The sequence below is a fragment of the Metarhizium album genome (genome assembly GCF_000804445.1).
Source record: "Metarhizium album ARSEF 1941 chromosome Unknown scaffold_11, whole genome shotgun sequence".
In the NCBI taxonomy this organism is placed as follows: Eukaryota; Fungi; Ascomycota; class Sordariomycetes; order Hypocreales; family Clavicipitaceae; genus Metarhizium; species Metarhizium album.
Genome location: NW_024467585.1, coordinates 290,694 through 313,531, shown reverse-complemented (window position 1 = coordinate 313,531; position 22,838 = coordinate 290,694). Strand labels below are relative to the sequence as shown.

The 22,838-nt window shown below is 54.9% G+C and overlaps 7 protein-coding genes across 7 annotated transcripts; 3 read left to right on the top strand and 4 right to left on the bottom strand.

Annotated features, from left to right (window-relative positions):
* Positions 1-6: 6 nt before the first annotated feature.
* Positions 7-5,660, top strand: MAM_04824 (SNF2-related protein; the record flags this gene model as incomplete). The annotated part of the gene is made up of 4 exons (XM_040823622.1): positions 7-210; positions 641-970; positions 1,078-5,431; positions 5,497-5,660. The coding sequence occupies 4 exons, from the start codon at positions 7-9 to the stop codon at positions 5,658-5,660; spliced, it is 5,052 nt and encodes a 1,683-aa protein (XP_040678293.1).
* Positions 5,661-7,857: 2,197 nt separating this feature from the next.
* MAM_04823 (Potassium transport protein, high-affinity) lies at positions 7,858-10,538 on the top strand (the record flags this gene model as incomplete). Its single annotated transcript, XM_040823621.1, has 9 exons — positions 7,858-7,894; positions 7,990-8,110; positions 8,190-8,326; positions 8,460-8,561; positions 8,707-9,099; positions 9,176-9,290; positions 9,393-10,107; positions 10,200-10,243; positions 10,352-10,538. 9 exons carry the CDS (start codon positions 7,858-7,860, stop codon positions 10,536-10,538), a joined length of 1,851 nt encoding a protein of 616 aa, XP_040678292.1.
* Positions 10,539-11,559: 1,021 nt separating this feature from the next.
* On the bottom strand, positions 11,560-12,799 carry MAM_04822 (uncharacterized protein; the record flags this gene model as incomplete). The annotated part of the gene is made up of 2 exons (XM_040823620.1): positions 11,560-12,659; positions 12,718-12,799. 2 exons carry the CDS (start codon positions 12,797-12,799, stop codon positions 11,560-11,562), a joined length of 1,182 nt encoding a protein of 393 aa, XP_040678291.1.
* A 626-nt stretch (positions 12,800-13,425) lies between these two features.
* Positions 13,426-13,853, bottom strand: MAM_04821 (uncharacterized protein; the record flags this gene model as incomplete). The annotated part of the gene is made up of 2 exons (XM_040823619.1): positions 13,426-13,493; positions 13,586-13,853. The coding sequence occupies 2 exons, from the start codon at positions 13,851-13,853 to the stop codon at positions 13,426-13,428; spliced, it is 336 nt and encodes a 111-aa protein (XP_040678290.1).
* Positions 13,854-14,312: 459 nt separating this feature from the next.
* On the bottom strand, positions 14,313-15,798 carry MAM_04820 (YTP1-like protein; the record flags this gene model as incomplete). Its single annotated transcript, XM_040823618.1, has 3 exons — positions 14,313-14,702; positions 14,757-15,602; positions 15,682-15,798. 3 exons carry the CDS (start codon positions 15,796-15,798, stop codon positions 14,313-14,315), a joined length of 1,353 nt encoding a protein of 450 aa, XP_040678289.1.
* A 2,329-nt stretch (positions 15,799-18,127) lies between these two features.
* On the bottom strand, positions 18,128-18,640 carry MAM_04819 (Mediator complex, subunit Med11; the record flags this gene model as incomplete). Its single annotated transcript, XM_040823617.1, has 1 exon — positions 18,128-18,640. One exon carries the CDS (start codon positions 18,638-18,640, stop codon positions 18,128-18,130), a length of 513 nt encoding a protein of 170 aa, XP_040678288.1.
* Positions 18,641-19,568: 928 nt separating this feature from the next.
* MAM_04818 (WD40/YVTN repeat-like-containing domain protein) lies at positions 19,569-22,355 on the top strand (the record flags this gene model as incomplete). The annotated part of the gene is made up of 4 exons (XM_040823616.1): positions 19,569-19,733; positions 20,120-20,302; positions 20,363-21,168; positions 21,224-22,355. 4 exons carry the CDS (start codon positions 19,569-19,571, stop codon positions 22,353-22,355), a joined length of 2,286 nt encoding a protein of 761 aa, XP_040678287.1.
* Positions 22,356-22,838: the final 483 nt, after the last annotated feature.

Genomic DNA, 22,838 nt, shown 5'->3' with positions numbered 1-22,838 from the left:
CCCCCCATGTCGCCTCGACGCCCCCCGGCCTCGTCGGCATCCAGTTACTACCCGCCGGCAGCTTCGTCACCTGATTCTCATCATCAGTCCCATCATCACACTCGCGAGAAGCCGGCATCAGGTCGAGTCTATGACCCCACGACGGACACCACCAAGGAGCGCAGGGTATCCGACTCCTGGCACAACGCGCCCCAGAACTCCACGCCAAAGGTAAGCCGCTGCCCGAGCTCAATCCACTTCTTTTTTTTTCATTTGACTCGTGCACGGCACTTGTTGCCTCTTTCCTTTCAAAATTGCAACACCTGGCCAAACCAACCGATAATTCCACTTTCTTCTCTCTGCTCCGTGCTCTGTCCTCCTCCCGGCTGCCTTTTGCCCTTCTGCTCTCCTCCCTCAACATCACCAACGCGGAACCTGCCAATAAAAAGAAAAACAAATTTAATGAAAAGAGCACTCCCTTCATCAAAGCCGTGCTTGGCGGAGCTATCTGCAATGCCGCTTTGAAACTTTGCCATCTTGGAGCTTGCGTCACAGAATCGGCGGAAAAAAAACCCATCACTCGTGTTAATGACGACCATGACTGCGGCTTGTTCGCATTGCCCGTTTTCTGACTTGCACTAATCTGAACCGACCGCCACAGGCTCCCCGCGACCCTTACCCCTACGATCTGAAACCTGCCGACCAACACCCTTCATCTTCATACTACAGCAACAACAACGGCCATTACACGCCGCCTAGGCAGTCATACACCAGGCCGCGAAGCCCGCTCTCCCACCCCCACCCGAGCTTGCCTGCTGGCTCTCACAGCCCACCGAGCCGCACAGCCCAACTCGCTTCGCCTTCACAAAGACATGTACCCGCGGTCACTTTGAACTCAACCACCAACGGCTCCCCAGCCATGTCAACCATCATCAAGTCAGAGCCTCGGGCGGCCTCCCCATCAAAACCGGCGCCTGCATCATCGACGAATGTAAGCCGCCTTTGACACTTTGTCCGCCCTGTTCGTATCATTTGTCATCTCGAGCAGCCGCAGAACTTGTTGGTGGAGGCATTCCTGCTAATCTGATGCAAATACAGACCCCTGGTCGATCGGCTGATCCCATGTCCTTTTCCAATATTTTGTCCAGTGCTGAACCTGCTCCGAAGACTGCACCCGAGCCGCGAGCTCACACTCCAGGGGCCCCTGAGCCGGAGCAAGATGGTGACACTGAAATCGAGCCAGAGAGGGATGTCGAGGCTGAGCCCGAACCTGCCCGGGTCAGAAAAACCGAATCAGTTGTGAGGAAGAAGCCCGGTCGACGCCCAACAAAAGGTCGAGCATCGGATATCCGGGAAGCCGAAGCCCCCAAGGGTAAGCGCCGTTCTTCAATCAAGAGAGAGTCGCCCCAACCTCGATCAGCCTCGAAACGCCTAGCAAATGGCCAGCCCAAGGCTACCAAGACCTGGTCCAGTGAGATGGAGAAGAAGATATCAAACTCTGAAATTCAGATTGAGAATGACGTATCGAGCCTCGACCCGACTGAATTTGACGAGCAAGAATACAAGGAGCGTGCTCAAAAGCGCAGACGCGTCATGATCGATTTCGACGCCGAACAGGGACGTCTTCGGCGCAATGAATACACCAAACAAGCGGCAAAAAAACTGGCTCTCCACTCGGAACTCGGCAAGCGGCGATACGACGATGTCTTCTATGACCAGGCGCTTCATGAGGTTCGCGAGCAGGAGCTCTTTGCCGAGAAGGAGCGCAAAAAGGATATGCAGCGAAAGCGGCGTCGTGAGAAGTCCATGGCTGTCACCATTGAACTCAAAGAAGCGGCCTTGGCCAGAGCAAACGCCGCCGAGGACGAAAACGAGCGCCAGAAGCACTTGCGCGATGCCGAGCGTGCAAACAAAAAGGCACAGCAGACCAAACTTATTCTTCAAAAGGGCATCAAAGGGCCGGCGCGCAATCTGGAGCTCAACTTGGAGGGCGGCACCATGTCTAGTTTTCTAGCTTCAGATGCCGAGACTCCTAAAAAGGGCCGAGGCAAAGGAGGTCGCCTCAAGAAATCCAAGGAGCAGAAGAAGGCCGAAAAGGACTCTGCCGAGGCCGCCCAAGCCCTGCTTGATGCGGGCAAGGAACTTCCTCCCAAGGAGGAGAGTAAGGTCCGAATCAAGATCAAGGGCCGCCCCAAGGAAAAGGACAAGGAAAAGGAAAAGGACACTGAGAAGGCTAAAGAGAGCAAGGAGCCTGTCAAGGAGAAGAAGGACGAGGTTTCCGAACAGGAGAAGAAGTTCACGTCCAAGGGCTACAATCAGATCTACGAGCAGATTTGGCGCGACATGGCTCGTAAGGATGTCAACAAGACGTTCAAGATGGCCGTCGATTCCTACGCGACAAAGGCTTCCAACCTCAAGAAGACGGCCATTCTGGCATCGAAAGAAGCTAAGCGATGGCAGCTGCGGACCAACAAGGGCACCAAGGATCTCCAGGCACGTGCCAAGCGAGTCATGCGTGACATGATGGGCTTCTGGAAACGCAACGAACGTGAAGAGCGTGACTTGCGCAAGGCCGCCGAGAAGCAAGAGATTGAAAACGCGCGACGAGAGGAAGCAGACCGTGAAGCAGCTCGCCAGAAGAGAAAGCTCAACTTCCTCATCTCTCAAACCGAACTGTACTCTCACTTTATTGGGAAGAAGATCAAGACTGATGAAGTAGAGCGAAGCACTGATAACCCTGACATTGCCAAGCCCAGCGGCGAAGTACCCCAAAACAAGCTCGACATTGCGGAACCAACTGGCCCTGTCGGAGACAGAGTTACCGACTTCGAGAACCTAGACTTTGACAATGAGGACGAGACCCAGTTGCAGGCCGCTGCCATGGCGAATGCTCAGAATGCCATTGCAGAGGCGCAAAAGAAAGCACGCGCCTTCAACAATGAAGGTGGCCTGGACATGGATGAAGAAGGCGAGATGAACTTCCAGAATCCTACAGGTCTGGGAGAAATGGAAGTCGAGCAGCCCAAGCTTATCAACGCGCAGCTCAAGGAGTATCAGCTCAAGGGTCTCAACTGGCTGGTCAACCTATACGAACAGGGCATCAACGGCATCCTGGCTGATGAGATGGGTCTCGGAAAGACGGTGCAGTCAATCTCGGTCATGGCGTACCTTGCTGAGAAACACGACATCTGGGGACCGTTTCTGGTTGTTGCACCCGCCTCAACGTTGCACAATTGGCAACAGGAAATCGCCAAGTTTGTTCCCGAATTCAAGATTCTCCCATACTGGGGTAGTGCGCCGGACCGCAAAGTCCTTCGCAAGTTCTGGGACAGGAAGCACTCGACATATCGCAAGGACGCCGCCTTCCACGTCTGTGTGACGTCGTACCAACTAGTTGTTTCTGATGTGGCATATTTTCAAAAGATGCGATGGCAGTACATGATTCTTGACGAAGCTCAGGCCATCAAGAGCTCGCAGAGCTCCCGATGGAAGTCGCTGCTGGGCTTTCATTGCCGCAACAGGCTCTTGCTTACTGGTACTCCTATTCAGAACAACATGCAGGAATTGTGGGCGCTGCTTCACTTCATCATGCCGTCTCTTTTCGACTCCCACGACGAATTCAGCGAATGGTTTTCCAAGGACATCGAGTCTCATGCGCAGAGTAACACAAAGCTCAACGAAGACCAGCTCAAGCGTTTGCACATGATTTTGAAGCCTTTTATGCTCCGCCGTGTCAAGAAACATGTGCAAAAGGAGCTTGGTGATAAGATTGAATTGGATGTGTTCTGCAATCTTACACATAGACAGCGGGCGTACTACACCAACCTCCGGAACCAGATCAACATCATGGACCTCGTTGAAAAAGCCACACTCGGGGACGACCAGGATTCGGGCACCCTCATGAACTTGGTCATGCAGTTCCGGAAAGTGTGCAATCACCCGGATCTGTTTGAGCGTGCCGAAGTGACAGCCCCGTATTCGTTTGGCTACTTTGCCGAAACTGCCTCGTTTGTGCGAGAAGGAAGTACCGTTACCGCAGGCTACTCTACCCGAAGTCTCGTCAATTTTGAGCTCCCAGCACTGATCTGGACGGACGGTGGCCGTCTCAGTAAGGCCTCGAGCGACAATGCCAAGGCTGGATGGCGCAACAAGGCTCTGAACCACATGATGAACATTTATTCCCCTGATCATGTGCACGAGAATGCGCAAGAGTCAAGGGCATTCTCTTGGCTTCGTTTCGCAGATGCCTCCCCCGGAGACGTCTACAGGGCCACGCACGACAGCCTCTTCACGCGGGCAGCAAATGAGCTGCAAAAGAGTGATGGAATCGACCAAATGTCAATCGTCTACGACGAAGACGGGGATGAGACTTTTCCCCCTGCGCACGCCCTGTTCCAAATTTGCGCCAGGGGAAATCGTCGTCCCCTTGCTGAAATTACGAACGAAGGGATTCTCAACAATCTGATGAATGTTGCTCGCAGCAGTTACAATGACTCTGGCCTGACCAGGCTGGAGACTGCCGGTCGATCCCGTGTGTCGGCCCCTCCCGTTGAGGTCTCATGCAACAGCATTAGCGCCGTCAGAGAACGGCAAGAGATGATGTTCAACCCTGCAATCCGCAGGGTACTCTACGGTCCTAATTTTGCGGAGGAGAAATCACTCATCGAACAAAAGGTGCCTCTCGAGTTATACCCTTCGCGCAGCCTTCTCCCCAAGCCCGACAGCGAGAGGAAGCGCTTCACGGAATTCGTGGTTCCCTCCATGCGTAAATTTGTCACGGACAGTGGCAAGCTGGCCAAGCTTGATGAGTTGTTGTTCAAGCTCAAGAACGATGGTCACCGAGTCCTGTTGTACTTCCAGATGACTCGTATGATTGACATGATGGAGGAGTATCTTACGTACCGCAACTACAAGTATTGCCGTCTCGATGGGTCGACCAAATTGGAGGATCGACGTGACACTGTTCACGATTTCCAGACTCGACCCGAAATCTTCATCTTCTTGCTATCCACACGTGCGGGTGGTTTAGGAATCAATCTCACTTCTGCCGACACTGTCATCTTTTACGACTCGGATTGGAACCCGACCATTGACTCGCAGGCCATGGACCGAGCCCACAGATTGGGCCAAACGAAACAAGTCACTGTCTATCGTCTCATTACCCGTGGTACCATTGAAGAGAGGATCCGCAAAAGAGCTCTTCAAAAGGAAGAAGTCCAACGTGTCGTTATTCAGGGAGGCGGTGCCAGTGTTGACTTCTCTGGTCGCCGCGCGCCCGAGAACCGCAACCGTGACATCGCCATGTGGCTGGCTGATGACGAGCAGGCTGAGATGATTGAACGCCGTGAGAAGGAGCTCCTGGAGTCGGGAGAGTACGACAAACAGAAAAAGAGAGGCGGAAAGCGCAAGAAGGCGGAAGCTCCGGCGAGCTTGGATGACATGTATCACGAAGGTAGGGTTGCCGTCTACGTTTTGATTGTGAATGGCTCTGACGGCATGATGCTGACCACTGCTCAGGCGAAGGACATTTTGATGACGGCAGCAGAGCTGGAGCGTCTGGCACAGCAACGCCTGCTGAGAGCGATACGAAGGGCAAGAGGGGACGGGGGAAGACGACGGGGAAACGAGCCAAGACGGCCAAACAACGCCTAGCAATCGCGGACGGCATGGTTGATGCATGAGATGAGTGATGGGACGGCACACTATTATGCCACCTTGAAAGTTTTTGTTCTTCTTGGACGACGATGCTGTTTGCGCCGGTGCCCGCAGTTGTATCAACAGAATAAAGGGGAAATTTCACAGGACGACTAGGAGTGCTGGGCGCGTGGAACCATTGCTGAATGCTTTTTTTTTTTTTTTTTTGGCTTTTTCTCTCTGTTGTGGATGAACTTGAACAGCTAGGCGGCGACTAACAAGCTCAAGCTTTTCATCGGTGGTTGGCTGTTGCTAGACGAGCTTGCATGTTTGAGATGGATGGGACGGGACTGGACGGCCCCTCGGAGGAGGAGGAGGAAGGGGGTTAAGGGGGGGGGATGAGGACTGCCAGGCAAAAGAAAGATGAAAAAGCGCGAGTTGTACTACTATGGCTAGACGGGATTTCTAAATATGTACATCTCTATACAAGGACTACACGTCTGGGTTTCGATTCTGTCGTGATCAGGCCTGCATGAGCTTGTGGTCATGACTCATGCACGGGCTGCGAGGCTGCCGGCCTTTTGTCACGGGACTTTGGAGTCGTGGACGGCCGGGCCCCAGTTCCTTCCTCTTGGCCGTCGGGGCTTCCTTCCCTGCGGGCTGCATGCAGTTCACGCCCCCGAATGAGCAGATTGTGAGCCGACTTCTGCTCTCTGCACGTTCCCGGCGGTCGTTCGCGCCGCACCGCATCGTCACCACGCAGGGCGGCGTTCACGTCTCCGGGCCGCAGGAAGGCCAAGGCGAAGGCGAAGGGGGGGCAGACGGGAAGGGTTGCATGCAGGCCCGTCCTGTCTTGTGGCGAACCGACGATGCTGTACGGAGACCTTGGGGCGTCCCCTGTGGGCCTCGCCGCGCTTGACCGACGGAATCGATGGGCTGCCGTTGCCGTGTCTGGGTGCTTGTGGCCCAGGGGACAGATGCCTCCCGATGCCCGAGCATCTTGGATGGCTGGTTACTCTGGGACCCGCGGTTCGACGGCACGCATCCTTGGCGGATCGCTCTTGATGGGTGAGCGAGGGACGGTGACACTGGGTGTGCACACGTGGGCGGTTGAGAATCGAGATGCGCCGGCTGGATGGAGGCTGGGACAGGCCGACTACGATGATGATGATGATGATGATGATGATGATCGGGCGAAACCATGACTTGGGCGGTACGAATCTACAACGTGGCGGCGAGGACGATGGACCCAGATGAACGGCGGCAGCGTCTTGTCGAGACCCCGGATCTCTCTATGTGGGACGCCTGCGACATGAGACGGAAGCCGCACTTTGCGATGGGAACTCCTCAGGGCTCTCCTGACGACGCAAAGAGACGAATTCGGCGCAGCATCGTCGATCTTGCGTCGTATGCTACGCCGGCACCGATTCGGAGCCCGACCATGGCATCGCAGCCTTGGCCAGCTTCTCCGATCTACGAAGCGTAGGATGGAGAGCAGGCCCGGCTGGGCTCATCTGCTTGGGACCGACTCGGCAGCATGGACATGACGTCGAGTGAGACGGGAGTCTTTACAGAGGTCTCCTGCTTTCTCCGTGCTGCATTGCATGTCTCGAATATCCACACATGTATGCGAGGCCCCACGAAACCGGATATCCCTTGATGGACCGGGAGGCCGGGACGAAGTTGTATCCCATTCCACATGCGTGCTGGCAGCCTGTATGTCGGCGTAGATATCTTGTTTTTTTTTTTGCTGGTGGTGGCGAGGACGCCGTCATGCTGTGTCCCTGCGAAAACCCGGAGTCTGCTGGCACAGCCTGGCCTTTTCTGTGTCTTTTGCTGGACGGGCATGTCTGGGCCGTGAGGGTGTCTGTGTCTGCTTTGCACGAGACGGATGGCCTGGTTGATATGCGACTTTGATCAAGACAAGCGGCTGAGAGGCGCCGGCGAAGCTGGATGGATTCTGTCTGGTCAGGCCTCCAGGGCGAGCAGGGCCAGCAGCACACGCAAGAAGACAAGCAGGAGAAGCATGGCAAGCAAGTCGACTCTACCCGGAGATGCTGGCTGCATACAAGTGTGGCAGCGGGTGTCTTCATTCCTGCTACCTCACCTACTCTGCTTAGTTGTCTCGTCGTGCTCTTACGTCTCGACAGATTACACGCCCGCGGTTACTTGTTGACAAGTGACACTCATGCCTGCCTCATCATCACATACCATCACACTGCGAAGCCTGCGGCCTGATTTACCATGTGGTGTCCGTCCCTTAACTACATCACTTTGCATTGTACGTTGGCGGCTCCCCGAGCATCTCCGAGTAGAGCTGCGTAGCAGACCGTTTTTTTGCTGCGCCCAAACGTAGACATGGCTAACTGTTGGCAGATGCCTACATCTTTGTCATGGGACTGCTGTCCCTCCCCTTCCTGTACTTGCACGGCAACATGTCCGCCATGGACGCCTACTTCATGGGCGTCAGTGCATCGACAGAGTCTGGACTCAACGTGTATGTGCGATTCGAGGCCGCGTCTCAGGCAGGGCGGTCCCTGCCGGGCCCTTGTTAACCATGTTTCCGTTGTCCACAGTCTTGACCTGAATGAGCTGAGGCTGTATCAGCAAATATACCTGTACTGCACGACTGTATTCACGCAGATGGGCTTCACCAACATCTTGGTCGTCGTCGTCCGACTCTACTGGTTCAACAAGCACCTAAGTGACTTTGGTAGGACTTTTCGAAGGCAGCCGAGATGCGTGATGATTTGCGGCAGTAGTGCTGACGCTGTGTTTTCTTCTTCATTTTTCGGGGGGGGGAAAAGGCCCAGCTCTCCTCCACGCCCGAAGAAGACGAGCCGCAGACCCTCGGGAAGAGTCTGACTTGGAATTCGGAGAACCCAAAGCACCCTCGCCAGGCATAGATGATGTAGGCGATGGCAGAGACGCTGGCAACGGAACAGCAGGTACGAGGACAGGCGGTCGGTTGGATGCCGTCAACGACGAGTTTATCGGGGATTCGCCCGACACTGCGTGCTGCAACACGACAGCTATCTGACCAGGGCTCGCAGGACATCCTTTGACGGAGCTGGCTGGTCCGACATCGAAAAGCAAGGAAGGCACGTAAGACGTGTGACGACTTGGGTCTTCACCCTCAGCACGACACGCTTACTGACCGCGGCGGCGCAGAAATCGCGAGCCATGGGGCGGCCGACATGCGTCAACACGACCCTCAGACGTTGAGGCCCCTCGGAGAATCGAGATCCCTGGACAGAGCCGCCGCTCTGGCATCGTCCGTGTTTGTCATTGGCAGGGAGCCGACGTCGTCTCCCATGTCCAGAGAGCCCGCAAGGCGTCGTCGAGTATCCGACGACATGCCGTACCTGTCCTCTGGCGCAACTGTCGGGAGGAACTCGCAGTTTTACAATCTAACCAGGCAAGATCGCAACGAGCTGGGGGGCATCGAATACCGCAGTCTGAAGCTGTTGCTCAAGGTCGTCGTCGGTAAGCGTCGTTTCTTGTCCACCTTGTCAACCAACTCTGTCCGTCGACCGACCTGACCCATGATGCACAACGGCAGTCTACTACTTCGGCGTCCATCTTGTCGGGGCCATTGGCCTGGTAGGCTGGATCCTGCAAGGGAGCCCAAAGTATGCGGCGCACCTCGCCGAGTTCGCCCAGGACAAGATCTGGTGGTATGTTGCGGCCTGCAGATTGGGCGGCTTGGGAAAACCTCCCCCCCCCAGCCGTGAGAGCGCCCGTGAATCGTGACCTGTACAAGTAACGCCGTCGTCTAGGGCCTTCTACACGTCTCAGACGGCCGTCTGCAACCTAGGATTCACCCTCACGCCCGACTCGATGCTGTTCTTCCGAGACGCCCCCTGGGTCATGTTCTGGCTGAGTCTCCTCACGTTTGCCGGCAACACGCTGTACCCCGTCTTCCTGCGGTGCATCCTGTGGACAATGTCCAAGATGACGCCTCGCCGCTCGTCGATCCAGGAACCCCTTCAGTTCCTGCTGGCTCACCCGCGCCGATGCTACGCGCTCCTGTTCCCCTGCGGCACCACGTGGGCGCTGTTTGGCATCATCATGGGTCTCAACCTCCTCGGCACTCTGATCCTCCTTGTGCTGGACCTGCACAACCCCGAGTTCACGCGGCTGACGGCAGCCCAGCGAGTGGCCGCGGCCTTTTTCCAGTCCGCCGCCGCGAGACACACCGGCGCCGCCTCGTTTACGCTGTCGAGCCTGAGCCCCGGTGCGCAGTTCACCCTCCTCGTCATGATGTACATCTCTGCGTTCCCCGTCGCCATGAGCATTCGCTCGTCCAACATATACGAGGAGAAGTCGCTCGGGTACTATGCGCCAGACCCGACGTACGACGAAGACCGAGGGGCGACGTATCTACTCCAGCACATGCAGAAGCAGCTCGGCTTCGACCTGTGGTACATCTTTCTGGGGCTGTTCTGCTTGAGTGTTTCCGAGGCCAGTAAACTCGCGGATCCCAATCAACCTGTACGTCCTTTTTTTTTTCTTTTTTTTTTTCCCGCCCCCTTTGGTCGCCACGCCGAGGGGCGAGGGGGACAACAATTTGCTGATTTGGTGAGGCGTTTTCATTCTTTGCCCTCTTCTTTGAGGTGGTTTCGGCCTAGTAAGTCCCGTCTTCCCCGTTGGCGTCGTGTCAAGTCGCTGTGCTGTGCTGTGCATGGCAGAAGAGGAGGTTCCCGGTTGCCGAGTGCTGATTGTCCCAACTTCCCAGCGGCGGTGTTGGCTTGACCATGGGCTACCCGGGCATCACTTCGGCGCTGTCGACGAGATTCACCACGTTCGGAAAGGTGGTCATGTGTGCCATGATGATTCGTGGCCGGCACCGGGGGATGCCGCACGGGCTGGACAGGGCCATTATGCTTCCGGGCGAGTGGCTCGAGGAGGAGCGTTCAGGGTGAGGCGAGGCAAGGCGAGGCAAGGCGAGGCAAGGCGAGGCATGGCGTCGGGCTTGTCTGCCCCCCTGCGACGAGGGGGGGCTCTGCACGCTGGCGGACACGTGTATTCTACGCGGGCGTGTAGCTGCTGCCGCTGGGTGGCGAAATACAACCTGACGAGACTTGGATGCGTATTGACTACTATCTAGACGGCTCGTGTTGTTTGTAGTTACCTACCCGTCGGCCCGTGGGTCGAGGGGAGACGAGCATGGGAGAGTGGAAGGCCGGTCTTGTTGTTCATTCGGCCTGGCTGGGTGGGAATTTGACCCCTTCTTTTGTCGTGGCACGGGCATCCAGGTCTGTTGGACTGACGACCGACGACCGACTGACACGTAAAAGGATGCAAGGACACGGCAGCTTCTGGCGTAGACTGCCCGGGGCGTGGCGTGGCCGTCTCTGCCGCAGATCGTTCGTATGGACGTCCGGCGACGTCAGAGGCCGTTGGAAGAAGCACGCTCCCGGGAATACTCGATGGCCGTGGACGCTGTCAGTCGTCGTCGCCCTCGGTGTTTCGGTCCCACGGCTTGTCGGCATCGGTGGCCAGGTAGCGCAGCTGCGGACGGGCTTGCACCCAGTCTCTGATGTCGGCCTCGTCCACGCCCAGCCAGACGAGGCCGATGTGCCTGCCGCCGCCGCGGCACCTGACATCCGTGGACGTGTCCGGGAGAAGGGGGGACGAAACGAGCCAAGCTGGCAGATGGCACATACGGTTCCCCTCGGGCAATAATCTTCTACTATTCGTCTACGCGGGCCCCGTGATCCCGGGCAATCCAGTTCCCGAGGCGTCTCTAGGTCTTCAAGTCCAGTCGGTATTCAAGTATTCAACGCGTGCGCGGGGCAAACCCCAGCACTCATCACCGACGCCATCCAGTCTCGTCTCGTGGGTCCGCAACGGACGCTTGACATCCACCAGGCGATGTCTCTCCTCCTCCTTGCCCGGCCGTGAAGCCTTGCGCTGGGGCGAAACGGCTCCCCTTGAAGAAGCCTACTCCTCCTCACTCGGTACCTCCGAGTCGGGCAAGCTGTCGGCGACGGCGGGTTCGGAAACGTCCGTGGCGCTTTCGCCCGCGATTCCGTCTCCTTCGTCGTAGCTGTGATGACGTAGCTCCATGGGATGGCGTGGCCCCGACCCCGGAGCGCGCTTGTGCGCGTCCTTGCCGTCGTCGTCGTATTCCTCGACCGTGTCGAAGCAAAATATTTCCGTGTCGGGGATGTGAACATCGACGGCGTCCTGGTCGCCGAAACTCAGCTCAAAGGCGTCCCTGTCAATGGCTAGTTCTACCGCTGGCAGGTGTTCCAGGTCTTCGTCGTCAAAGGCCACGTATACCGCCAGATCGACGTCGTTTTGGCCGTCGCCACCGACTATTTCTACGCCGTGGACAACGTGGCCGTGGCCGTGGCCGTGTTCATCGTAGACTGGCCGCGCGTCGACGTGGTTGTTCATGTAGATGTCCCCGGGGTCGTCGTCGTCGCTGTCGTCGCTGTCGCTGTCGCCACCGCCAAAAACGCCGTAGATCAGGTCCCGCAGCAGAACCGAATCCTCGGCATCAGGGGGCCGCCGAGCATTCGTGTCCAACGAGCCTACGGCAGGAGTGGCTCCCACGCACGTAGAGTCGCTCGGCGTACTGCCGGCCACGGAAACAGGAGACCCCCGGCGGCGGCTGTCGTCTTCACCGGCAGTCCACTCCGGCAGCAGGGACTCGCCGATGACGATGTCGTCGAGCTGGATGCCCAGTGACAGGGCCTGGCGCAGCCTGCGAGCGCTCTTGTCCCGGATCTGCCGCTGCAGCACCTCGCCCATCTCCTGGGCGAGCTGGAGGTCGACGAGGCTCCTTTGTACGGCGCTGTGGAGGGACTCGTCCTCGGGGTCCCAGTAGAGCGTGCGCCAGGTGGGGAGGCCGTCTGCGGCGATGTAGATCTCTTCGAGGCCGACGCCTCGTTCCCGGGCGAGCTGGAGGCGCTGGTTGGAGTTTTGGCGAAACGCCTCGGCCAAGCCATCTGGGAGCAGACTTGTGGGCAGGGAGTTGCGGAGCGATTCGGACAGGGCCTTGATTCTGGCTGGTAGGTCTTGCGCTTCGTCCGAGGCTGCAGGTCACGCCGCGTGTTAGTTTTGACTCGGCGAGATGTTGATGGTCAAGTGTACCGCTGCTCGGTGCCGCCCGTGTTGCACCTCTGCTGCTCTGGTGGCTGCCGCTCTCGGGGCTTTTGTTGGTCGTGTTTCCCATTGCGAAGATGTTTGTTTGATCGTTGGCTTTTTACAAAAAGGGACGTTGTGCCCCGAGAGCTGATGTTGGGAAACGAAGATGGCGAATTAATAGACCGCTTGGTTGAGATGTAGACGTGGAAAGTGTACCGAGTGGATTTCATCTCTGGCAAGAAGAAGAAAGGGGGAATGGGCGGGAAAAAGAAGAAGAAGAAGAAGAAGAAGAAGAAGACCCGAGACGGCAGCAAAAAGGGCGTTTGTACCAAAGCGTCGCGACAATAGCACGAGGTATGTAGACGCAGCCACCAGCTATTCATTAGCACAATCGACGACGGCCCGGAATCAGAATCAGACAAGACAATAGGACGAGATCCAAACGAAACCTCGGCTCAATGCATTTACCCTTCTGCCCTCCCTCAGCGTCGAACCATCTCATCTCTTCGCAATCAACAAACACCACTCGTTGCATTTCCGTCGTCAGAAAAAGGAACCAAACCAACCAACAGAAGGAGCACTACTCCTCCTGCTTCAATCCCCAACGCCTGTTCATGACCTTGTCGCTCGCAATAGTCGTCGTGCCAAATGCCCCCCCACCATGGATGGCATCGCGTATCGTGGAAGCCTCAAGCGGCAGAGAGAGCCCATCCATCACTGGACATCCATTTCGTTCTCCTCGTTCAGCTGCCTCTCAATCTCGGCATCCACGTCGGGCGCATCTACAACCGGCGTGTCAGTGACTCAGTGCTGCCCTGCTACCCTTCAAGACGAGCCCGAGAAAAACAAAATTCACGCGCAAGTCTAAGCTCACCTCGCATCTGCGCCTCCCCCTCGGCTTCCACCCTCCTCTTCAGCGCATATCCCATCTTCCTCTCCAACTTCCTCGCCTTCTTGGCGCTGACTTTTGCTCGCGGACCGCTCGTCGGCAGGATTCCGGGCCTTGCGCCACGAGCGACGTCCTGCTTTGAAATCTTGTTCTTGCCCAACTCGCTGCGCTTTCTTCGGACCTTTTTGGCGGCGGCAGCGCGCGCGGCGAGTCGGTTCTTGGACGGGCCGTTGGGGTTTTTGACGGACGGCATGGCTGGTTCTTGAGGCTTCTTTTGGTTTTGGCTCTGCTCTTCTTGACTTGAAAATTGCGGTGGCAGGCATGCATGCCTTCTCTGGAGCAGCTTTTGGGGACGGAAAGAGAAAAAGTTGCCCCGCTGCAGAACAGAGGTACGTACCCGTCGCTCTACCCCCCACAGCATCGTCGCTCGGACTCACGGCTCGGGAACCCCAGACAGACAACTTAACTTGCCAGTTGCATTTGTGGTGGCGCATTGTTCAGGGGCCGTGCACTTTGTCTTGACTCTTGATACCCCTTCCTGGCGGGAGAAATCATGATTTGCCGTGCTCGAAACTAAGTAATACCCAACCAAGCGTTAAACCCAACTGAAGACATCACCCATCGCCAGTGCGCCTGTTGTATGATTTTCCCAAACACTCAACACACTAGAAATAGCCCCTCTCGAGCCATCTCTACTGAAATCTCCAAATTCTTACACCCGTCTGTGATTGTTCTTGCCGAGAGTGCTCGGTGTGTCTACGCTCTGCCGGTCCAAGCTTCTTCTAAGCATCGCCCGGCCCTCCTCAGCATCGTCATCGCTCATGAGGCCGTCCAGCTCAAACTCCTCAGCATCTCTGAGCTGGCCCTCCTCGGCAGCATGTCCGTTGGCACGAGAATTCCTGTTGCCAAAGTCCTTTCTGTTCATGTCAGGGTTGGCGAGACAGTCGTAAAGGTGAATGAGCATGTTTGTGAACAAGAACACGAGAAAGGCCAGCGAGTACATGATGAGAATATATGATACGCCGTCCATGCTAGATTGCGCAACGAGGTTCATCTGTTCCTCGGTCGCACCCATAAATAGGAAGCCAGCAGCATACAAAAGCTAATGCTAGTCAGCAAGGGAGAGCAATAAATCGACGTCCAGTGATGCACGTACAAAGACGGGAATGTATTGGAAGCTGTTCCAAGACCGTCCACTTTCTGACAGAGATTGCCTGTCCTTCAAAACGAAAGCGATTTCGATGATTCTGGTGGTTCCTGCAGCCATCAAGGTTTTCCCAAATGTGCTGTGTGTCATGGCACTGACCATCAAGTCTTGGGGATGTGCCGACATGGCCCAGCCCGTCAGCAAAATGACGAAGCCGGGGATAAAGTTGCGCTTCGGATTGCCATCCCGATCTCTGCTGAGCCACATACCCGCCAGGCCTGCGCACCACCAGATGACGCCCATGGTTGTGTGCTGCCAGTCGTTCCTGATCCAAGCAGTCCCCCAGCGGTGTTCAGTAAAGGTGTTGACGCAGCCCCAGGCCGCGATGACGGCGCTGTCAAAGAATTCCTGCGAACGCCCGGTCCGCTGCATCCAGACCTGGCCAAGGACAAGTATAATGGTCAATATAACACCATACGCGATAAAGGCACCACCCATGATGAAGTGAGCGGCACACTGGCCAACATGATCGCCCTGACAAAACCCGAGAGCCGTGATTCCACCGAAAATCATCTGTGCCCACGACAACAGAGGCATCGTCTTTCCAATAATGGAATGGCATGGCCGGATCAGCTTTCTGATCCTGCCATTAACGCCCGTCTCCCAGTGACCTTTCAAGTAGAGACCAAGAACCACCTGACCAATCAAGAGGAGCTGTAGGATGTTGGCAAAGATGGAATGAATGTTGTTGCTGACGAACTCTCGGCCGCCGTGGGCGTGGCCCAAGAAGAAACCTAGCAGGGCAAGGGCCGAGCCGAGAACCTGGGTAGGGACGTGCCATCGCGACTTGGTAATCTGGATGGCAGAGTCAGAAGGTTGGCGGCCACAGACATGTTGGACAGGCAAAGCGCTGCAGTCGGGGCTTGCCACTCACTCCCAGCACCATCCCAATAGGGAAGATGACACCATAGGCAAACATGTTGATAAAAATGTGAATCCATAATGTCGTATCCTGGGTCACACGTGTTAGACCTCCCTCGGGTTCGTCCATTTTGCTGTCATCTTTGTCCTCGTGGTCGAAGATGGAGTTGTACTGAACTAACTAACCAGCGGCTCCAAGGAGACTGTCTGTCCCTCGGGAATATTGCTGTCGCCATGATGATCGTGCCCGTCGGCCACTTTACCCAAAGCCGTCACAAGGAGGAAGACGGACAAGACTGTCCCCCTCGCCAAGGGAACACCCATGGCTGTGTTTCGAGATGCAGGGCCCGGACCCCTCGGGTGACGACCAGAAATGCGTCGTCGCAGCCGGCTGAGACGGTCGCGGCGTGAAGCTCAGAAGTTGAGACGAAGGGGCGAATGAGGAAACGGCGGCGTGTTGTAAGGTTTCGCGCCCGGGTGCAAGCAGGACAAGTGAATGTCTGTGCAGCTTGATGTGTCCTCTGTCAACGGGCGGAGAAGTCAAGCGAAGAATGGATGGCAGCAACTTTGATTGAGATGGAGGGGGGCAAGAGGAAGCATTGACGGCAGACGGAGACGACGCGTCTGGTTGGTCCGCAGCAGGCGAGGTACCAGAGTCTATAGTGAATTACGGGGCAACTACGCGCCTCTACGCCTCGCGCCAACCCCTGAAAGTAATGGCTGACAGGTAATAGGGTGCGAGAGTCAGTTGGGAGGGGCCGAGTAGGAATACGTTGAGTGACCATGACAAACAAAAATCCAAGCCCAGGAGTCGAACTGAGTCAGTCCGGCTTGGGTATCGCAACGTACCGAGAACCTCTCATCTCATCTTTGCGACGGTCGACATTTTTGCGTCCCTCACGGCGCTTAACAGCAGGAATCAGGCCCCACAACGTGAATGGCCATTGAAGCAAGTCAATGTCAATGCCAGAGAAAAAAGGGTAACGTGTCAACACAGCCAACTGCACAACACCGAAATGTTCCAGCACGACATGAGTTATCCAGCACGGCTACGGGACCACCAGGACTCGCCGTGGAGTCCGCAGAAGCACTGGTATAGGGACGTGATCTGCTGCTGCCATCAGTTCCAGAAGGAAAAGCATTGACGAGCGCCTCGGCCTGGCTCACAAGATGTTGTGACTGCACGAGCCTGTCACAGCCGTGATGCTCCAAGATGCCTTGAAGAAATCGCATTGTCGCAACGCCGAATGGCTTCGTTCAACTCCAAAAGCCTATGAAGTAGTCTGGCCGAGCACTTACCAAGGCCATGAGAAGACGGCCGGTCTACTATGCAGACCGGCAGCAACAACAACATACAAACCACTCTGCGAAGCATTGGTTGTCTGACAACTCCCGAGCCCTGGGTTCAAGACCTTGTTTGATTGCAGCGCTTACTAAAAGTTCACTCGCTTCTTTCGTCTTGTCGAGACCTCCTCCCAAGTTGTGAGAACTACATGTCACCAGTGAACCTGCAAAGCTTGTTGTGTGATGCATTGCCAACGAGGGGAGCAAATCACAGCTCATAAAAATAATGGCAGCCAGTGCCGTTTGAATCGTATCAAAGGTGCTCAGTGCCACACGCTGTGATCTGATTGCTTTACAAACTCGTCAAAACAGCCTCGCACCAAGTCTTCTGTCCAACTCAAGATGCTGCAGTCAGTTTCCCCAGCCAAACAACCCTCGTTTCTTTTCATATTTCTTGAAAACTTTCTCCAAAGAAGAGAGCCTCGCCTCGCCCCAGGCCTGATGCATGCTTCATCCACCAAGCACACGCTTCAAAAAGACACAGTCATCGACAGGTACACCAGTCTCGTCGGGAGACTTGAAACCAACCCGCAACCCTTGAAAAAAAGCAAGAAAAATAGGCATGTACATACTCAACCGCTCTGGAATCATCAACGCGCTCGTCATGCCATCTCTCGCAGCGACCAACCACCGGATATATACCCGCGAGCCAGAGCTTAACCCCGAGGCGCGATATGGCATCATGATAGCACTCGCCATCTCCAGCGGCGCCTTCTTCGTGGCGTGTATAGGCCTCACTATCTCAATGTGTGACTGGCGAATGAGATATCTGCAGTTGCGAAGGGAGCTTGACGAGCGTGGATATGGTATGGCAGCAACCTCTTCAACGCAACCAGACAACCAGGTTGGAGAGACGCAAGGCGGAGAGGCTCAGGCTCAGGCAACAGATGAAGGGGCACCCAGAGCATCTGGGGCCTTGTAGGTTGCCGACAGATGGTATCAAACGGAATATGGACGTGACAGTTTGGAAGATATCGACAAGATTGAGGTTGCAGAACAAATCGAAATTCGGTTTATTAGTATGAGCCCCAAACACCTTTCGCTGATCGCCGTGAGGTATTGCCAAAAAATGAAAGAAAAAATCAAATCGTCTACTCCTTCAGGCTCTTGCGTCATCATACAGTCCCATTCTGCTCCTTTTGCAAAAACTCCTTGGCATCCTGCCATAGCTCTGCCTCCATATCGCGCTCCACTCTCGTGCTTCGACTGTTCAACCAGCCGACGTCTAGGTTTCCCACCGTTCCTACGCCATTCGGTTTCAGAGATGCCTTGGTAGCTCCATTAGGATCTTGACGCGGCGTATTCGACAGCCGCACGATGCCGGCTTCTTCTAGCGCCATGATCTGCCGCTTCATTCTCACGTCTATACTATGTAATGTCGTGAGGAATGAGTCTGTGGCAGACTTGAATGCTTCTTTTTGGGCTGGCGGATCCAAGACTGAGGCTGAAGCTTCACCGTTGGATGGTGTGTTGCTTGATGCTTGTGTGGTCAGGGCATTAAGAGCTGTGGCGGTTTGACTCATGAGTTGGGCGATGGACTTGTCGATGGCGTTGAGTTGGTGAATGTTTTCTTCAACGGTAAAAGGCTCCGAAATTTGGCTTTGTTGGGGGTCGCCATCCTGACTCATGATGATATCGTGTTGTGACTCCATGTCATTCGCGGGACTGAGGCCTGTAAACTTGCTTCTCGTGGAGATGGCGTATGGCAATATTGTCGATTGAGTTGTGTATTCTCAATAAGAGGCTAACATTCTGTAACATGAGTTTCTACATGTCAGCTGAACATCAGGCTCTTTTTCTGGTCAAATGTCGAGACAGGCGATTGTGGGTGATAGAAGTTGCGATGTCGTCCGAGACTCGAGTTGAATTCTCCCGCAAGCGTCAGTGGGGCTGGCGATTCAGTTCGGCAGTGCAAGGTATGGGGTACTCTTAGGTAAGCTGGTCATCATCAAACGAATAGCAAAGTGCTCCGTATATTAGAAGGTATGCCATAAAAGCTCCAAGCTTTATTACTAGAAGCAACTCTGTGTCATCGAAATAGCAGAATTAGCTTGCTCTTTCTGCCCAATAGCACAAAGCGGTTCCATGTCACTTCCATTACCAAATACTTGACCCAAGTACAGGGTATGTACTCTATCCGTGTAAACACCGGCAAAACTCAACAGTACAGTTTAAAACACATCTGATACGCACTGTGCACGGCAACTCAAAATGCTGGGGAATATCAAATCGAAGCTCCAACTCATCAAAGCACCTGGTAACAACCATATACGTTTGAGGCCGGCGGTCACGATTCCGGAACACCCTCTCGTACGTCGGGGGCGAGGCACGCGTATGCTTGCTGCAAGTTTCGATGAGAGAGCATACGTCTGCCTTTCCCAACGTTGCAGACCACAGTGCTCTCGCCATTTCCGGGACACAACTGCCATCAAACGACGACATCCATCACTGATCAGTTCCCATTCCCCGTCAAAAAACCATCTCGCGTACTCTTGGCGTTGGTAAATTGGTTTCATCCGGTTGGAATCCTGACACGGCCTCGATTTCCATTCCACAATGAGCGGGCAACCACCAGCTGCCGCGCCAGCTGCAAATTATGCCGCGCAGCCGGCAACCTCACCAACTGTTCCAGCAGCGGCGGCGGCGGCGGCGGCAGCAGCAGCAGCTGGCAATGCTGGCACCACTGGTGGTGCCATGTCAAACCAGAATCTCAACCAGATCGTAAGCAAAATATTTATTTCAACCATCCCGTCGTCTTCAGCTGTTTTAACTGTTTTCACCCGACTTTTGGCTGCTTCATTTCTTCGCCTCGTCTTATCCCGCTTCACGCGACCTCATTGGTCTCGCTACCTGGCATTCTGCTGCAAACTGCTCCCTTCTCACGATCGCATGACTATTCTCTTGGCAATCTGCCTTTGCGATGAATAGCATCCACAATGACTGTCCATGCCCGCCGGTCTGACTTTGTTCTTGTGAGGATCGATTCCTGCTCATGTCTCTGTTGGATATTGGACGCCGATCTGGATTGTTTCTTTACATGCACTTCTCTTTTCAGCTACCAGATTTTGTCCTCCTGGAACTAAATGCTGACAATTCGTCTTCGCCAGGTAACCGATTATTTGCTCAAGAGAGGATTTAATCGCACTGAGGAGGTATTTCGACAAGAATCTAAACACTTGGGGCCAGATGGAAAGCCCATCCAGCAACTGGCAAACATCGGTCCCAAGAAATATCAGAAAGCTTTTCATCTTTTGAAGGAATGGGTAGACAACAATTTAGAACTGTACAAGGTAAGACTTGACTCGTCGGTGCTGCGATTTTGACCTCCGTTCATTGATATGGTGGAATAGTTTGAGCTGTCAAAGCTTCTCTGGCCCATTTTTGTATACTCCTTCCTTGAACTCGCTGGACATGGCTACACAGATGACGCCAAAACATTTCTCAAAGAATTGAGCAATTATTTCCAACCTGTACATGCGGATGACCTCAGGACATTCTCCACAATAACATTACCTCAGCATGTCGCTGAGAACCCTACCGCGAAGCTGTACAAGGAGAACAAGTACCGAATACCACTTAACCAACACGCCACCGGCGATTTATTCAACTTTCTGGAGAGAGAGTCCGAGCAAGGGGGCTCCGTCATTCGTCAGCTTCTTGTTAGCTTTTGTCAAATTGACTCAACTGCCCGCGGGCCCATTACTCCTTTCAGCTTCGAAGCCGTCTTCAGACGTTCTAAGAATGCTGACATTGAAGAAGTTGATGCCAAGGAGGGTATCCCTGGAGTCAACATCGGTCTTTCGAACAAAGATATACTCGACCCTGCTCAGCCGCTTAAACTGGGACCTCTGCCAATGGATTCTGATTTGCGGGATGATGTACGCGCTGAGATTGAGGATGAGGAAAAGCGAAACCCACCTGCCGAGGGCGCCAGTAGCATCCTTGCAGACTTTGACCTGAAGATCAAGCGCGAGGAAGATGCAGATGCCCCGAGCAGAGCCGATCTGCCATTGCCACCTTCCAGACCACGGGATATTATGCTCGAAATGCAAAAGGTCCGAGAGAACCGTGACCGGTTCAGGATTGACGGCCGCACGGGCGGCATTGGAACATCCGTCAGTGCCTGCATGTTTACGTTTCATAATACGTTTGGCACGTGAGTTGATATCGTTTCGCACAAAATTAATCTCTGCATCTCTAACCTTCCCCAGTGTGTCCTGCATGGACTTTTCTGATGACGGGCAGCTAGTTGCGGTCGGCACAAGCGAGTCTTATATTCGCGTTTGGTCGCTAGATGGCAAGGGCCTTCCTACAATGAACGCTCATGAAAAAGATGCCAAGTTCAACAGTCGCAAGTTGATTGGTCATGCTGCATCAATATACGATGTTTCCTTCTCCGAGTCGGCATCTGGCCCCGCCCAGAGGCTCTTTGGTGACGAAGGCCGACATAACCCTTTGATGGATGGAAGGCCGAAACTCCTGCTGTCCTGTTCAGCTGACGGCCATGTGCGACTGTGGTCGTTGGAGTCCTGGGCATGTCTCTGTCTCTACAAGTCTCATGATGGTCCTATATACCGGACGCTCTGGGGCCCACACGGACACTACTTCATAAGTGGCGGTTACGACAAGGTGCTGCGTGTGTGGATGCAAGACCACGCCTCACCACAACGCCTCTTGGTGGGACATGATACTGCCATATCAGCCATTGCTTGGCACCCAAACGGCATGTACGTATTCTCTGCCTCTGACGAGACGGACAAGTCCATTCGAATGTGGTCTGTGGTAACCGGAGCCTGTGTGCGAGTCTTTGCCGGCCACACTGATCACATCACGGCTCTTGAGTGCGCTCCAAGTGGAAAGATCTTGGCCAGTGCAGATCTGGCGGGTAACATCTTCTTCTGGGACCTTGCCAAAGGCACTCGTGTCAAGCGTTCCCGTGGCCATGGGCGCGGCGGGATTTGGTCGCTAAGCTTTAGTGTGGAATCCAACGTCCTTGCTTCAGGCGGACAGGACGGTACAGTCCGGCTGTGGGACGTGGAAGAGCCAGTTGACCCTCAGAAGGCTGCCGCTCAGGCTGGTTTGGAGGCTGGGACCGCTTCGGCAGCCGCAGATGGCTCTACTACGACCGGTGCAGCCACAGATGCTTCTCGTTCCAATGCCGCTGCCGGTCAATCCTCGGCTGTTCCGACTTCCACTGGAACGCAAAAGAAGAAGGGCAAAGAAGTCATGGTGACACATGATCAAATCAGTGCCTTTCCCACCAAGAAGACTCCTGTTATGAGGGTCAAGTTTACGCGAATGAATCTTGTCATGGTTGGTGGCTGTTACGACCCCGAACGATAGGGCTGTTCGGTCGTCGACTCGCCAAGGCTGACGAGTCAACCATGGTTGCGCGACGGCATGCTCCCATCCCGGATTCGGTCATTGGCGGCACGACGAGTAGCTAAGCGCAATAGGAGGAAGCTTGATGGAAAAAATGGACAATGCGGTGCAAATGGCAGGGTGGCATGCAAGGCGTAGGAGGTCTGGGACTGGAAGCGGCGTTCTCGGCTGGCAACTTGCACCATGGATACGGATTCAGGGGGGGGATTTGCTTGGGGTGGAACCGAGCGTCAGCTCACTTCATTTCATACCTCATTGTCGTTGTATATTTAGATAGATATATACCTTGGTAGTTGAACCGTACTGGGAATCAAACCAATCGGCCATGAATTTTCCAACTGTCCTTGAACGAAGTGCGTGCCCAGGCATCGGAGACGGCGTTAAGTGGGGCCCAGGGTCAGGCATGAATTGACAGTCGCAGATGTGAACCATTGGCAATGCAAT